This window comes from Prinia subflava, chromosome 1 (assembly GCF_021018805.1).
Source record: "Prinia subflava isolate CZ2003 ecotype Zambia chromosome 1, Cam_Psub_1.2, whole genome shotgun sequence".
Lineage (NCBI taxonomy): Eukaryota > Metazoa > Chordata > Aves > Passeriformes > Cisticolidae > Prinia > Prinia subflava.
This window is the reverse complement of record NC_086247.1, coordinates 15,957,662-15,976,066: the sequence shown is the minus strand read 5'-3', so window position 1 is coordinate 15,976,066 and position 18,405 is coordinate 15,957,662. Positions and strand designations below refer to the sequence as shown.

Here is an 18,405-nt window from a genome sequence, read left to right as displayed (position 1 = left end):
GTTGATGCCCCTCTGGACAGCATCCCTCCCCTCAAGGGAATCAACTGCACCACTCACCTCTGCAGACTTGCTGAGAGTTCTCAGTTCCACTGTCCACATCACTAACAGAGACGTTGAATAGTATTTGTCTGGATACAGACCCCCTGAGGGACACCACTTGTTGCTGATTTTTGATTGGACTTTAAGCTGTTGACTAACATTTTGGGAGTGGCCACGTGGCCACTGTGTTATTCTTGGAACAGTCCACCTAGTCAAATACAAATCTCCCCCTGTTTAACAACAAAGATGTTGTGTGGCCATGCCAAAGGCCTTACAGAAGTCTGGGTAGATGACAAATTGAGTTACAAGGTAGATGATAGCAAAGATAACTAGTAAATATCTGACTAATGTATCTATTGATATTATAGAATTATTATGTATTCCATAAGCTGCAGTCTTCCAGAACAGAACATCTGGGCTAAGACTCTGAAGTAGGCTCTGATGAAATGTTCTGTGGCACATCACACTCTTGATGTGTCAAATGGATTGTTTCACTTTTGTAAACCCTTTTTGTTAGAAGATGTTCATATACAAACACACACACACACAAAAATCTAGGCTATCTTAATTAAGTTTTCCTGATCTCTATAAAAACCCCCCTGTTCCAAAGACTGCAAAAGTTCCACTGCTACTAGATCATGCAAACAGAGACCTCTACAATCTCATATTCACTTTACATTAATTTATTCATGCTCATATGCTTCTTAATTAATTACATTTCATTGAGACTGGTTTTATGAGAGCTAGATTAATTTCAGCAGTTACTTTAACTAGAATTAAAGCACGATATACATTTTGACACCTATGATTAATTAGAGCAAGCACACCTTAAAGACTAAATAAGAAAAAAATTCCATAATTTAAAAACATTAGCTTTAACTATTTTATCATATATTTTTAATTTACTACTACAAGTTAGATTATAATAATATTTATTCTTTACCTTGTCCTAAAGTTTGCAGGGTGAGGATGCCCATCATATAATGACAAATAATCATATTCTTCTTCTAGAGCAAAAGACTGAAAGACGATCTGTATTCTGTTTCTTTCTTCTGCTATTATAACCCAGGTACAGTTTGCACCATTTGGATATCCATATGGGAAGCCAGGGCTTTCTATAGTGCCATTAAGTCCTTTTAAAGTTCCACCACAGGTATAAATAAATCCTAAAAAAAAAATACCAAGTAAACAAAAGTTAGTAATCCATTTTTATATCAACCTTCAATAGACTACATTACTAGAATTCATGATTTCTGAAAAAAAAATCAAAAATTTCTTAGCAACTACTGCATTTAGAAAGGTAAAGCCCATGTTTTCACACAAATGCTGGCCACTTAATGCAAAACAATCCCACCTACCTAACAAATGTGTTTTTCGTACTGTTTATCTAAAGACATATGGTAGCATCTTTGAAAATAAATATACATAACAACATCTATGACTAAATTTGTTTGCCTATGAAGCGAAGTATTCACATCAATTTACATTTTTTTGTCAAATGGAAGAGTAAATAAGTCTCTTTGGATACAGGTCTGATACAGGTTAAACCCATTAACCTTGTCCTTTTCCTCCATGTATTTTGGGTCTGAAAAAGACTGAAAGTCTAGTTATTATGAATAACCTTTTCCCAATCAATAATTCTGGGTTATGAAAGCTCTGTACTGAAGGGCTCAATCTGAAATAGCCATCTGTTGATCATTATATCATGTAAATATTAAGATTAACAGTTTACATGTTTTGATTGACCCTGTGTGGATGTTAACTGCAGTGATCAGGTAGTTCCCCAAAGTTGCTCCCTGACACACCACATCCACACCCCTGCACCATTTACCCGTGGAGGAGAGAAAGAAAAGTAACAGTGAGAAAACTCTTGGGCTGAGACAAAGTTTAACAGGTGCAGCAAAAGCAGTACAGATGAAAGAGTTCATTGTCTGCTTTGGCAGGAGGGTGTTCAGCCGCCTCCAGGAAAGCAGACCTACATCAGGCCTAATGGTTACATGGGAAAACAAACACCATAACCCTGAATGTGGTCCCTCCCTTCTTCTTTCCATAAGCTTTTATCATTTAGTATGCTGCTATACGTTCTAGAATATCCCTTTTTTCAGGTTGGGGTAATCCATGTCCCATCTGTGTCCCCTCCCGCCTTCCTGCCCGTTCCCAGTAAGCATGAGAAGCAGAGGAAGCCTGGATGGTGTGTAGGCAATGATAAAATGTTCAGCATTGTCTTGGTTACAAATCTAAAACATAAGACCATAGGATCTACCATGATGAAAATTAAGTGTATCCCAGCCAAATTCAGTACAGTGGGTCAAAGCTGAAAAGTTGCTCTGCTGATAGATCCTTTTCAAAACTGACATCATGAAATGTCAGAAATTACCCCTAAATTCAAACCCTAATTTTTCTTCGACTATAACAGATTTCCTTTTTATATAGAAAATCCATTTCCTGAGAAGAATAAGAGAACAAGAATAATTATAAAAAGGTCTCTCCTAAGTCACTGTCCACTGGCAGGGCAGGTCCTTTTCTATACTTTTGTTTCAAGTTCTAATGCTTAGTTATGACAGTTCTTAACTCTTTTAGGACTGTAGGAATTTTTTTTCCACTAGCTTTGTGTCTGAATGCTGGTCTATATCCCCTCTCCAGGCTTTCTGCTCTCTTATCCCTTAAATATTAGATCAGCTTTCCTGCTTTGCCTTTTGCACCCCTGAAGCTTCTCTTCCCCAAGAATGCTCAGAGCAAGTCCTCTCTTCTAGTGGAGGGATTTCATCTGAGAGAAAGCACAAAGCACTGAGCTGCTCTTTCGCAGAAACATGACATACATTTCATAACAAACTACAAACAAACCAACCAGACGCCAACTCTTAAATTATACACACATGTATATATTTGAGCTCGTTAAATCATCTTCTTCATGGCACATTCACAAGCTTGTCTTCACGTTGAGCATTTAAATGTACAGAGACCCCTTTCCCTGAAGTACTAAGCAGAAATCTCTTGAGATTTTACGCTTTGTATTGCTATGCTGAAAAGCAGTGGCATGTACAATTTTTTTTATCTAAATTTTTTGGTGAGAAAGGATGCCTCATGAAGTATGACTGCTTTTTTAATACAATTATCAGTGTATCATAGGTATACAGGACAAAAAGGTATGAGAAGATACTCTTAGTAAGCAATTAGGGTTTTGTTTGTACCTCATCTGACATGTATAGCAAATTATACCTTCTACTGCAAGTTGCCTTGGAGAATTCACTCTCATTTCAGTGCCTGCACAACCTTCATTGTTAGGACTCTGTTTTATTTATCTCTTTCTGCATCTCCCTCATACACTTGAACTATTTTTAAATCCTCTTTATGTGTTATTATTTATTATTTAAGATCAGTTGTTTTATTTAGCACTTTAAAAATCTTTTGGAATACAGTTTTTGCACAAGGCACTTAAGAAAACCAAGCTATTTATTCATAAGACCTACATCCTAGAACTTTAATACTTCCCATCAAATACAATCTCTGTAATAAATCTTTTTAAATAGTTGTGTGCACAAATTTATCAATCTATTTTTTCCTAAAAATCTCTTGCTGAGGCCTACTTCAACAGAATTAGAGAAAAAAAAAACTTAGAGGGAGACTTGACAATTAAATAGCAAACAGTGTTAATTTTTATCCATCTCTCCAGACCAATGTGGAAAGTACAGTATAAACTTTGACTCAAGATCACAATACAGCTCTATAATTCAGAACCTATGTAGCTGTGCCTATTTTATGAAAGCTTTCAATTACATATGGACTATTCTCTTAATTCAATACAAACTATGAAGAAAAATTAATCTATAATAGGTCTACTGTTACCAAAATAAAATTATATTTGAAAAAAACAAACACATACAACCCCCAAACAAACAAGAAAAAAACACCGACCAAAAAACCCCAGAGCCACAACTATGAGGGAACATCCTTGTGATAGAACATGCTACTTATTAAGGAGTGTAAAGCTTCATACTCCATCCAATAATTAGTCTTATTCATACATTGATGTGAATTGTAAACATCCATGACATATAAAAGTTCCAATTACTCTTTTTATTCCATATTCAAACCATAACAAAAGAGAATTATTCATATGCTGCAAGATGATACAACTTGGGGTGTTTTTCAGTGATGACTAGTAGAATGTAGCACAGCTATGCACGTGTCAGAAGATAGAGTTTTAATTCCAAGAATGGATAAAAAAACAAACCAACAGTGAAGTTTGATTTTGATAGGTCTACTCTTTTAGTCTGTAAAATAAAAAAATCACACCAGCAGAATTCATGTGCACAACATGCACTTTAATCTCTGCTTTCATATGTTAATATATCTGTGAGGCTCTTCACCTTGGCAGTCCAACTTGGGTATGATCAAAATAGACAGTGTGCATTAACTGACTGGTCTGATCAAATGTGGGAAACATGACATTTATTTTCAAGAGGTAAAATTCATGCTGAAATAACTAGTAGCATATACTGTGATCTTTTTCATTTGGATTTCAGAAACAGCATTCCAAGCAGAATTTACTTGCAAACTGCTTTTCATTAAAGGGAAGTTTTTATTCAAAGCACACAATAAAGAATTTTGAAAAGCTTGAAGTTAGATTAGAAAAGAAAAATTTTTGTTGAAATGAGCATGAAGGTAACAACACCACTCATGAGATTCTCTTAATAGCTAGTATGATTCAAATTTTGTTGCATTGTTTTCTACTAGATTTTAAAATTCAGATGTTTAATTCTCATCAATTTTACATGGATAAATACTTCTTGAAATCAGAAAACACAGCTCCTCTTCCTGATTTCAGTTTTCCTTTGATTCATTGTGGGATTATTGTGAACATCACTAACAGTAGTTCTTAATCCATTTATTCAACATTCATTGCCTTCTAACAAAGCAAGTAGTTCTTACATCATGTCCATACCCCTTGCCCTTGAATATCCCACAATTACATTAATTCAATATTCAATAAGATTGTCTTTGGCTTTTTCTCTTCCTCTTGACCATTCAGTTATACTGATTAATAACATATTTCCACACCTTTCACCTTACAAGTACTCCACAACTTTCATTTAATCCTAATCTTCCTTGTTTATTGTGTTCTTTAATAATAGTCATTACTGTAAAATAATTATACTGAGTCTGCATTGATTAACACACTTGCACATTTCTAAGTTGCTTATGTATTTCCTTTTAATTAAGTTTTTACTACTTTCTTTCTTTTATTTTAAGAGAAAACCAAGGTAATGGAAGATGATTTGTTATATGCTGCATTTTTCTTTAATATCTTTTCTGATAACGTGATCTCAGTTCATTTCCTTCATTTGCACCTATCTTAAAACATAGTCAATCCTATCTTAAAGTATTCCTTAGCCATGTCATCCATGTTCACGTCCTTTTATTTTGTGCAATATACCTATTTGCAAAATTATTTGTGTTCCCCAAATGGTAGTTCTCTTCCATTCAGAATACATCTACTTTATTCACTTGTCTCTCCTCATGCTCATCGCGTGTTTCTGCAACATCTTTTTCTGTTTGTGATCTTTGATCACCCAGCTGAATTTGGCAGCAAAGAGTAGTTATTTTTCATGCTGACCATAAATCAGTACAGACTGTTCTGCTAATTCTTTTCTGTTTTACTGGATTCTCTTTCTGTTCACTTGTATTATCATCACCTTAGTTTTATGGTTCCTCTACATTCATCCTTTTTGTTAGCACTTCAAAGAACCTGCTGGAGTTCAACAGAGATAGATTTCATAGTGATGTGAACCCATTCCTATGCTGTGAATCCTTTTCTTCTGCTATCAATCTTATCCAGTTTTGGAAAATATATACTCAATATTTATTTCTAATACTCTAATATTTATTTCTACCTCAACTTAAATTGTCCCAACAGGCCTCACCCCCAGATCTTTAAGCCCATTTATAAAACTGAGAATATGATTCTCTCATCAAAGGTGGTGACTGCATTTTACTTTGAAGTGTGTTTGAAATTTATCTTTTTATGACTTATCATCCTGTTTTAATTTTAATTTATGCTTTTCCATTCCCATTATGCCTTTTTTTCTGCATAAAATGAGCCTCCTTTCACTAACTTTGACTTCCAATGAAACAAAGTTTTATTGGCTTTTTCACATGAGTACAAAATATGAAATGTAATCATCTCCTTTAATGTATTGGACTTAGTTGCCTCTTATTCTCCACCTTTTTGTCTTCCTACTCCATGTGTCCAACACCTTGCAAGCTTCTTTCTTATTCTGCTGTGTTTTCATATGGAGAGACTGTTGACTGTCCCTGCGATGGTGGGTTTTTCTTAAGCTGGTTTGAGCTGTGTATCCCAATGGTTGCTCCCTGTTTTCCTCCCCCTGATGGGTCGGGTGCTGTCCAGGGATGTTTCCTCCTTTGTCTCTTTGTCCACCTCTCCTCCTCCTGCCCTGTCCCTAGAAGCTTTGGTCAGCTGTCCATCTTTCCCCTGACCCTGCCCTACGTTATAGAAAAACCCCTGTCCATCTGTCCTGGGACCAGTCCCCTGCTTGTGCCACACCCCCCACCCCTCGGGTTTAAGAGCAGGCGTGGGCTTCGTCTCCTGCTCTTTTTTTTCCCCTCCTTGGGGAATAAAGGTCTCTGAGAAATTGTATGGAAAAGAGCCTTCTCTAGTCCTTGCTCTGAAGTATAGACACTGCAACACCTGCTGCTGTAGAAGAACAGCCCTGTTCTGCACCGTTACCTGAATCTGCTGGCAGGTTTGGGAACAGCCCAATGAGATTCCCTGGCACAGCTGGGAATCAGAGCTAGCTGGGGTTCTACTGGCTCGTGTCATGTCCCGGTTTGAGACACCCCTGGACACTCTTGCACTAAGGCCACTCACTGGTGTCCCTTCCTACCAGAACATCATATCCCCCTCTTTCTTCACGGCTCTCCTGTTTCCTGTGCTGGCATGGCAGGTGTGCATGCGAGCAGCAACCCTGCAGCACACCAGCACAGAAGTACACTGCACCTGGGTGGCAGCGGACAGTGGGGTAGGAATCTGTGCTAGCCACAAGACCTTAGAGCTGCTGCTATTTCAGAAAATACTATCTTGCATTCCTATAGGTCTCTGTGTCTCTTTAACTCGATATTCTGTACTCCAAATAATTCTCACTTCTCTCTCAGCTCCAATAGCAGCTTTTATAATGAGCTTTCTACCAGCTGAGAAAAGTCTACATTTAGTGTTTCTCTGACCACATATAATTGTTACTTATATTTTAATGTGCCTTATGTTTTAATTTTCCAAAGTAATAAAAACTTGGAATCATAAAATAGTCTGGGTTGGAAGGAACCTTAAAGATTATATATTTCCAAACCCTTGCTGTGGGCAGAGACACCTTCCTTTAGACCAGATTGCCCAACCTGGCCTTGAACACTACAATGATGGAAAACCCACAGGTTGTGGGACCCTGTTCCAGTATCTCACCAGGCTCACAGTGAAGAATTTCTTCTTAATATCTAATCCTCTGATATTTTAAAGCCATTTCCCTTTGTGCTATTACTACACATCCTTCTAGAAAATCCTGCTCCAGATTTCTTGTAGACTTCCTCTAGGTACTGGAAGGCTTTTTTGATGTGTCCCTGGAACCTAAACTACTCCAGCTTTCACAGTTACAGCTTCATCTGTCTTATCTTTCTTTTGGATTGTTTTTTACTTTCTATTTTTGTAAATAATTCTTGGAGTTTTTGACATAAAATGCCAATTTCCTTGATTTAGGACTCTTTTCTTTAGCCCAAGAAAATCTCAAACCTGCTTAATAAAGCCTTATTACAAAAACAAACAAAAAAACCCCAAAATATGATGTTTGTGAAGTGCACAAAAAATATTGAAGAAGCTCTCTGAAAATCAACTCTTAGGAGTTCCTAGCAATTGAGGATTTCTTAACTAAATTGCCATTTTATTTCAATTTGTTCTTAAAAGCATTTGCTTTTTCAAACAAGATATTCTGATGCCTATTCTCTGCACAACTTATTGGAAATTGGGACATTATGAAGTTTAGACACCATGAAGTTTTCAAAAGAAGTTTAACTTTTATCTGTGATTTGTATTATTTTAAGGCTATGAAAAAAAATGGTTAAAGTAAATAACTGAGTAAGATAGATTGTCTTGCCCTTGCATAAGCTATAATAAGGTACCAAATTACTTTTCCAGTCTTTTGGTAGGGTTGACTGGAAATTCTATAACTCAATCAGTGGAACTGGTACAGAATATCATTCAAAAAGAAACAATTACTATATATTATCACCACATTTGAAACACTTTCTGGAGGTACTGCTTTTCCTCCAGAGAGTAATTTCTTATCTCTGCTACAGACACATTTTCTGAAGGAGGTTTAGAAATATTTTTTAGTCTTGTCTTCCACTTGTCTTAGTTATGAAAACTACTAGAAGGACAAAAGTTTCTGTTCTCTCCTGTCAACCTTGAGTGGGTTACTTCTTTGAAGAAACATAAGGTCTAAAATACAGTAGGACTATTTGTATTCACATGGAATACATTCTGAGCAGCTGGAGGCTTAAATTGGAAAGGTAGCAAAATAAGAAATTGGATCTCATGCAACAAAAGTACCCATACCATTTTTATTACATGTATTGAAATAAATATTTATTGCCCTTGTTTGTATTTCTTGTTCTACAACAGAAAACTGTTTGTCATTTCCTAAAATTGAAAACAAAGAGGGTTTAACTTCAATAGTGTTGTCAGTCTTTGAGAAATTTTAAAAAAAGATGAAACATGAATCTAGAAACCTCTAGGTCATTCAATAGAAGATTATCACCTTCACAGGAAAATGGAGGTGGTTTTAACTCACCTTTAGGCATTTAATTACTTTGGTTTATACATAACTCTCTGACACAGAATAGTCTTCTGCTTCTATTTTAAAACCATTGCTAGCACCACCACAGATGAAAGTCTGGTTTCAACAAAGTCAGCTGAAATACACACAGGATTTTATCCCCAGTATGTAATTAACTTTCCTTCTAAGGATATTTCAATACTTCTCTCCTGTCCCTCACATAATATTTCAATGCCTTGTAGACAAGGGATCATCTGTTCCAAAACAACTGCCTCCTTGCTCATGCAGCCAGATAAGGGGAATCTCTCAGATGTGACAAGCATCTGGGCAATAAAACTAGACACAAAAACAAGAGAGGACATTTGGAATCTCTTCAGAGAACAAATTAAAAATACTCTCTGGGATTGAAATCCTGCCATATTAATACCCCTCATACACGTGAGCATTACAGAATTGCAGGGTAATCACATTTTTATGCTTGGAGACAGTAATAGATAGATATTAAAGAGTTTTGAGGGTTTTTTAAAGATCATTTTGATTTCAAATAATGGAATTTCTTGTCTCAGTGGCATTTGGCCATCCTGCTTCTCACTCCTGTGTTTAATAAAAAACATTTTGAGCTATGATTTCCTCATTTTAGGACAATTAATTGTGAAAAGTGTCTTCATTAGTATTCTGAGCTTGCACTCTTCCTTCATCTACCTGCTCTTCCTGCAATTCTTCCACTTGAAGAAAAGTAGAAATTAACCATCATACAAACAGAAATTGTATCAAGAATCTTCCCAGCAGCCCTTAAGAGAACACTATATCAAAGGCATGTCTGAAATGAATTAATGCAAATTTTGTGTTTGATAACATAAGAAATTTGCTCTGTGGAAAAGACAGGAACAGAGATTCCATTGCAAAGATAAGTTGTTGAAAGAATTGCACTTACTTTACATTTCCTTTTCACTATTCCTTTCTCTGCAAAGCTAACCACATGTCCAAAGATTTTTAATGCTCTTTATTTGCTGAGTTTTTTTAATTTGTGTGTGATCTGAGAAATTTTTAATTTCATAATTAAATTGTGATATTTGTAAAGTTAGCTTAGAACCATCTCCCAACAAGTCAAAATGACAGGAAAGGCCACTCACAGAATACTATATACTAGCAATAGTATTTTGAAGTATTATGTTCTTTTTGAAATAAAATCCTAACTTGCAGAGATTTCCTAACTGATTTGTAAATAAAATACCTTAGAATAAAATTTTTATTTTATTAAAACATGCTGATAAGGAGTCAATTCTTTTCATGAGAACTTCATGAAGACAATTGCAAGATACAACAACTGCAGTACCAAGTCAAACTATAGTTTCTAAAGCAGTTTATAATTTATTAATAGAAATTGAGCAGTATTTACTGATGCTTCCACAGACAGTCTTCCTATTTCTGTTTCCTTCTTCCAAAAAGTAAAAAGACAGACTTCTGTGGCAGCTCAGATTACTTCAGACATAAACAGCCTAGAAGTTCTCATTCACTCATAGGGATGATCTTCAAAAAAATATAATTTTTTAAAAGTAAGGTAAAAGCATTCCTACTTTAGATCATATGGAAATTCAGACCTTTGAGACTCTGCTACAAACTTGAGAAGAAATAATTACCTAACTAGTGTCTCATGCTTCTGAAACATTACCTTCCCCAGTGAAACATCAGCCTTCACAGTGAGACATATACAAAACTTGATGTCAGTAGCTACTCTGCAATGCCATTACTGTAGGATTTGGACAGTTGGACCAAATGAACTCCATGTACTCTACAATAACCTAAACTACCTAGGGTAGCCAAATTAAAATTGTGTTGAGAATTATAGGAAGCAGAAGCAGGAAAATCCAACTATAGTTTTTTGATTTACTCCAGACTCCATGGGATTTTCTGCTTTTCATTTTCTAGATCACATAAGAGTGAAAAAAGAAAAATCCAAACCACTTCAAAGAGACACAGACTATATAAGGGTCAACTGAATGCAGGGAGATCAGGAAAACGTCTCATGAATAATTTGACATTGTGGGACAGTTTCTGTGAGTTCTTAAAAATGAAAGGAGCACAAATTTAAACATCTTGGAAAAATGCTATGGACTGCTATGACTTTTTCCAATGGTTTCAGGTACCTGAATCCAACTAAATATTCAGATATTGTCAGTTCTGCTCAATTTTTAACATTGAATTTATTCACATTGTACATTTCTGAATTTACAAGAGGTTAAAGGATAACCATCTTTACCATGTTACTTTTATGTGTCATAAAGATTATTTTTTTTTTAATCATAAGCCAAAATCTAAATTTGAGTAGTCTGTTGAGGCAGTTTAGGCTAAGGAAAGATCAAAAGATAAAGACTGTTGTTAGTTACTGCAATATCTGAGCTTGTAAGATTTTTTAATTGTACCTAATTTATTGGTATCATGAAAATAATAACTTTAGTATTATCAATATTGTTTATATAACTTATATTATCTAATATCTATATTATCTGATATATATATATTCCTATTATTTCCATTTAGAAAGCAAACCTTATCACCAGAGTGTTTGACTTTAAAATATGTAGTATTTAGCAAATAAAATAATTTTCTAAAAAGTAAATCAGAGATTTATTTCTCCATACCATGGAAAGTACATCAAAGTCATGAAAAAATTTCAAGAAAATGTATTACAACTGTTCTACAAGAAAAGGTGTACAAATGTGTCCAACTCTCTGGCACTGGTAGCTTCTTGATTTTTTTTTAGACTATTTAGTAGAGGTAAGAATGGTAAAAAGTTATAGAGCCTGGCAATACACTCTAGTGTTGTTTCAGATTTTATGCTGGTCCCAATAGTCACAAGACTATTGAAGCTGTTGCTATTACTCTATAAATTTATTCTGGTGCTTTCCAGAGAAAACCTGCTTCACTCTAAAGGCAGATAGGTGAACTTCATATCCCAAGTTGCTAAGGAGGAAATCAGCATATTATGGCCAAATGTTAGGAGCTGTTGTGAACAGCCAGGTTTTAAAATCTGCTGATGAGAAGTACCCCTGGCCAGCTGCTCTTACTATGACTTCGAGATACATAGAGGCAATATGACCTGGTTCATCCACCCCAGGTGATGTTTCCAGACTTCCATGTGAGATAAACATCCCCATGTAGAGTCACCACCATCAAGAAAAGAATAATTATCTCTCTAGCTGTTTTGATAAAACTTGAAGCTAACTGTGACCATTTGAAGAAAGGGGAAAGAGGGATAAATATTTAACAGCAGCATTTGTGTCTTCTTTTCCCTTCTTCACTGAAAATAGCAATCAGAGAAACAAACTATAACCCAAACACACCAGCTCAGCATCAAAGAAAAAGCCATTTGATCTCCAGAAGTGACCAGTTACCCTTTCCATATTCCTGCCAACAACATCTGGCCAAAAATGCTGGATCACCTGAACTAAGGATGCAGAACAAAGTTTAACAAAAAAGATTATGTGAAAAGTCATATGAAAGGAGTTTATACAAAATGTCTAAGAATGGGAAAAGGAAAAAAACCCCAAAACCTCAAAACAAAAGAATAAAGTCAAACAGCACTGAAGAAACAGAAACCAGAAGAAAAAAATATTAGGTAAGTAGTTGTAACTTGGATAACATACTTGGAACATTAAATCATTTTAGACAATTATACCATTTTATTTTTAAAAATTCTTCTTGTAAATACTGAGATATTGTTAGAAAAATGTCTTCATGTTCATTTGTATGGGACAAAGGAATCTGGCATATTACTTATTTTCTGCCATATCTGCTGATTGGAATTTGGGCATACTTTACTAATCACAGAATCACAGAATCATTGGATTGAAAGAGACCTCCAGGATCATCAAGTCCAACCTTAACCCTAACCTCAACTAAACCATGGCACTAAGTGCCAAATGTAGTCTTTCCTTAAACATATCCAGAGGTGGTGAATCCACCACCTCCCCAGGTAAACTATTCCAATATTTTATTACTCTTTCTGTAAAATACTTTTTCCTAATATCCAGCGTATATTTCCCTTAGTGCATCTTAAGACTATGTCCTCTTGTTCTGTCAGCTGCTGCCTGGAGAAAGAGACCAATCCCCACCTCACTACAGGCACCTTTCAGGAAGTTGTAGAGAGTGATAAGGTCACCCCTGAGTCTCCTTTTCTGCAGGCTAAACAACCCCAGCTCCCTCAGCCATTCCTCACAGGGTTTGTGTTCCCAGCCCCTCACCAGCTTCTTTGCATCCTCTGGATGCACTCAAGCATCCCAACATCCTTCCTGAGCTGAGGGGCCAGAGCTGGACACAGCACTCAATGTCCTTCCTGAGCTGAGGGGCCAGAGCTGGACACAGCACTCAATGTCCTTCCTGAACTGAGGGGACAGAACTGGACACAGCACTCGAGGTGTGGCCTCACCAGTGCTGAGTACAGGGCAAGAATGACCTCCCTGCTCCTGCTGGCCACACCATTCCTGATCCAGGCCAGGATGCCATTGGCCTTCTTGGCCACCAGGGCACACTGCTGGCTCATTTTAGTTGGTCATCAACCAGAACCCCCAGATCCAGTTCCACCTGGGCACTGTCCAGCCACAACATCCCCAGCCTATAGTGCTGCAGGGGGTTCTTGTGGCCAAAATGCAGGACTCAGCACTTGGACTCATTAAACTTCATCTTACTGGACTCTGCCCATCAATCCAACCATTTCAGGTCTCTCTGCAGAGCCCTCCTACCTTCCAACAGATCAACACATGCTCCCAGCTTAGTGTCATCTGCAAATGAACTAATGAAAGACTCAATCCCCTCGTCCATGTCATCAGTAAAAATACTGAACAGAACTGGCCCCAGCACAGATCCCTGAGGGACACCACTGGTCACTGGCTGCCAGCTGGATGCAGCACCGTTCACCATCACTCTCTGGGCCTGGCCATGCGTCCTGTTCCTGACCCAGCACAGAGTGCTCCTGTCCAAGCCGTGGGCTGCCAGCTTTTCCAGGAGTGTGCTGTGGGAGACAGTGCCAAAGGCCTTGCTGAAGTCCAGATAGACAACATCAACAGCCTTTTCTACATCCACCAGGTGGGTCACCTGGTCATAAAAGGAGGCCAGGTTGTTCAAACATGACCTACCCCTCCTAAACCCATGCTGGCTGGTCTGAAAGCCTGGCTGTCTTGTAAGTGCTGCACAATAGCTCTCAGTAAGAACTGCTCCATTTTTTTACCTGGTACTGAGGTCAGGCTTACTGGCCTATAATTACCAGGATCCTCCTTTCTACCTTTTTTATGAATGGGAATTACATTGGCCAGCTTCCAGTCATCTGAAACCTCACCAGTGAGCCAGCACTGTTGGTAAATGATGGAGAGTGGCTTTGCAAGCTCATCTGCCAGCTCCCTCATCACCCTAGGATGGATCCCATATGGGCCCGTAGATTTATGGACATTCAAACAGCTCAACACTTCTCTGACTGATTCCTCGTGGATAACAGGAGGACCATTGTGTTCCCTGACACCATCCTCCAACCAAGTATGACTAATGTGCTAGGTATTGTGTATTCACAAATGTATCTTATGTACTATTACATCATAATTACTCTCACGTCAACAATTTCTGCATGGGAAGAATGCAGATGTCTAGACTGAGTCTTTCTTCTTGGGTTTCAGCTTATATCAGCACCAAAAAAAAAAAAAAAAAAAAAAAAAAAAGGAGAACATGCTAATTATTTCTTCAGACTTAATGACAATTTGTTATGTAATAGCCCTAGTCTCGGACATTCAGTTCCTCCCTTCCAATCATTAATACTCAGCAGGGTCCAGTGTTTTTTCTGATCACGTAAGTGAAACACGTCATTTTCTATTAAATTGTGTGACTTTATATCTGTAATTGATGTGTTCCCAGTTATTAGCTTATTTCACCTCTTGGCAACTGTTACTCCAAGTGTCTCATCCATTCTGCAGTATTGATGTCGGCTTTCAGTAGCCAATATTTCTGAAATTAATCAGTACCCTACATTTTTTAAAAATTGCTGGTGATATTGCCAGTGGCTTATCATGAATAATCATCCCCTCTGACATGACAAACTAGCTCTAACAGGAAAGACATTACTTTGAAACAAATTGTACTGCATTGAAATATCCCCCAGTAGTGAAGAATCTCAATAGAGTATTAAAGCTTGTTCAATTGAAAACAATGAGGAGAGAGACCTTTGTGTCTTTCTCAGGTCATAATCTTCTTATCAAATATCAGATAATAGCAGTGTCTTGCTTAACAAATTTTTCAGGAGGGAGGCACTTTTTTTTTTACTAATTTATATTTTGTCATTAAAAAAATAACCATTGGATCCTCAGTATAAATATTAGGGGCTACAGCTCTTTTTTATCCTGTTTTCTTTCCCTAAACCAAAGATGTGTTATTGTTAGTTACTGATTCTCTACTTCTTTATAGCAAAGGCAAATGCCTACTTATAAGAGAGCAAATATGAATACAGAGACAGCTGTTTTCATGGGAAACATTTTTAAAATATTTGATTTCTGTATATATGAAAGAAAGAAAGAAAGGCAGGAAACACACATACCTGTAATACTTCTCTAGGGAATTAATTTTTTTTCTAATAGCCCACAATGATCCTTGTGATGCGGAAATGCTCAGTCTCACCCTGCATATGGTGCAGGAGTGGAATTTAGATTGAGTTATTATTAAAAAAAATACCAGAGAAGTGGGGCATGGTAAAAGACTGCGCTAGAGTGAAAAAGCTCTGATTGTATCAAAGTACTTGTCTCAGAGGAGGTGTGCCCACCTTGTGTGGCACTCTCTTCAGTGATGGTTGGTGCAGTGGGAAGCAGAATTGATTGGAATGTTTGGGTATAACTATTTATCTCTTTTTTTCCTTCCATAGAATATCTTTTCTAAAATCAAATCCTCTTTGAATGTATATCCAAATATATTTATATTAGGGTTTCTTAGTGCCAACATGGCACTGGTCTAACTAAGAGTGACATCCCATGTAATAGCTAGCTGTTCACAGTAATTACTGGGGTATACTAAACTCAATTTCAAGTCCTCGATCTCTGTGTTCTCTCAATTTATGTGTCCCACAGAGTATTTGACACAGGTTAATTGCAAGTCAGCTTCACACTCATATCTTCTAGAATGTCTTAGTTTTCATTAAATTTGTTACTTAGGATCGAATCCAAATTTGCAAATTGTGTTTCTGTAAAAGCAGATTTATTTTTCAGCCTTAACTGCATGTCCAGTAACTTTTCTGCCAGTATATCCAGAGTCCTCCAGCTACTGAATGCAGTCCAGGGGCTTAAGTCATCTTTATGTTCCAGTACTGACATTTATTCTTTTCTCATCTGCTTACAAATGAGATATAAAGAGCACAATTTGATTAAATGTGGGTGTTCACAATGTCTAAACAGCAAGGCTCCTGTTTTTATCAGTCAAGTCCTGGACAATAGATTCAATGACGCTTAGTCCTGTAAATCAGACTGTAATCAAATAAACTGACTCTATTCTGTTGGCTACAACAGAAATTTAAATATCTAGGTCAACTTAGACACTTTTTCCACAGATGCCTAAGATCAAGGGAAAGAATCCTGCCAAAGATACATCTATTGTTTAGTCCTTTACAGTTATTATATTATTGCCTTTTTCCTTCTCAAGCAAGACAAGGACAGGAGTAAATTCATGGAAAAGTGGACAATTGCTTATAAACCTCAGTATTTACTTGTAATTTTACCTGTAAGGTTCACAGTGTTTTTCTTTCCTCTGCCTTTTCTGGAAGAGATGAGGCCCAGTTACCTGAGCAGTGCATACTCAGTGTCTGGTCTCCACTTCCTACATCACAACTTGGAGTTGCCATGGTTGGTGCCATCACTGCAGTGTGTGCAGCAGAATGCAACATGGCCAGCTCAGCAAAGCGAAATCTGTCAGCCTGTCCTGACAGTAACAACTGCAGCCATCAATCCTGGTGATGGCAGGACCATCAAGCTGGTTTGTTTCAGCATTATGCAGCAGTTTCTCCCGCAGATCCAAGCGCAGAAGGGAAGTAAGCTGCTCAACTGCTCTCTGCCTCTGTCAAATCCTAAATCAGATCTTTCTGTGTGCAAGGTGGAGTTGATGGAGACATGGCAGTGAAGAAAACAGTGCGTAACAGCAATACATCTTAACCAGCTCTTCAAGAGAAGCTGAAAATTGCATTAGCTCTGCAGGTGTTGCAAATGAGTGTCACACACTGTTTTTTGAGAGTGCCCCAGCTCACATTACACCAGTGACCAACAGCAACAGCTTTATGGGAACAAGCTGAAGCATTTGAATAAGTGCTAGAAAGAAAGAATAATACTCTCTGATAAACCTCCCAGCAGTAACCCTCTGACTCCTTCCTTCCCACACAGGCTTTTGTTACAAAACTTCTGTATTGGTGCAAAATGCAATGCAATAATGAATTTTAATTAGTCCTTAGAGTGCCAGTAGAAATTTCTTTAGGAGTAAGGGGTGGTAGATTCTTTTCTTTCTTATTTGCTAGCTCTATAATTAGGACTATGTGATTATGCTATCAGTGCAATAAAGCAAAAATGAAATCCACATCCAGTATGAATAATTTAGCCAGTCTGCATGGAAATTACAGAATTTTCAAACAAAACATAATTATATTTTTATGTTTCTCTTAATTACTTTGTTGTAATTTGAGGGATGTGACTAGGGTATCAACACACTGTAGTAAGCTGAAATCAATGTACAGTGAACGCAACAACTTCTCAAAAATAGCACTTACTCCTTGGGTGTAAAGGATGTATTGACTTTGTTGAATTATGGTAGCAACCTGCATATGATTGATGCTGCAGAGATGGGAATACAACTGCTGCTCAGTGCATTCAAAAATCCAGATTGCTGGGCTATTAAAAAAATTGTGTCCTACTAAGACAGTGTGATCATTAATACGGGAAAGGCTTTTTGAATATGTAATATGAACTGCTATATCAAGGTTGAACACTGATTTGAGTAGATTAGTAGAGTAACTCTTAGAACTCACCAGAAAGCTGAGAGGGTCTCCATTTAAAGAACGGGTATCTCCATGCACAGATTCTGCAACTGTTTTCAAAGCTTAGAAGTTCATTAAAGCTCTCTGAAAGTTCATCATATGTGCAAAAAGAAACTTCAGAGAGGACTTCTCAGTACTTCAAAAAAAAATAAATCACCACTCCAAGTTGTTACCTTTGAACAGAATAATGCTAGAGTGCATTGCATCTGTCTTTGTCTGATAAATGTTATAAAGACAAAAGGAGGGAACAGAATCAATTTAAATTGTGATTTAATTTTTGTAAATGCCACTGGCCTTAACATAGCCACAAAATGAAATGGACCCATTAGCTTTAATTTGAAATACAAGATTAGGTACCAAAAATGTGTATAGCAAATATTCAGAAACACTGAGAATAAGGCTGTTCCTGATAAGAATAAGACTATTTATTTACCTGAAAAAGTCAATATATTTTTAGATTTTGTTTAGAAAGCATGGAAC

At 37.0% G+C, this 18,405-nt stretch overlaps 1 protein-coding gene across 3 annotated transcripts in view; it reads right to left on the bottom strand.

The window, feature by feature from the left end:
• The window catches only part of CSMD3 (CUB and Sushi multiple domains 3), a 585,345-nt gene that overhangs the window by 504,485 nt on the left and 62,455 nt on the right, over positions 1–18,405 (bottom strand). For all 3 annotated transcript variants that reach the window (XM_063423509.1, XM_063423591.1, XM_063423676.1), the window contains exon 2: positions 983–1,205. In XM_063423509.1, the coding sequence (XP_063279579.1) occupies positions 983–1,205 (223 nt within the window). The remainder of the gene's footprint in view (positions 1–982; positions 1,206–18,405) is intronic.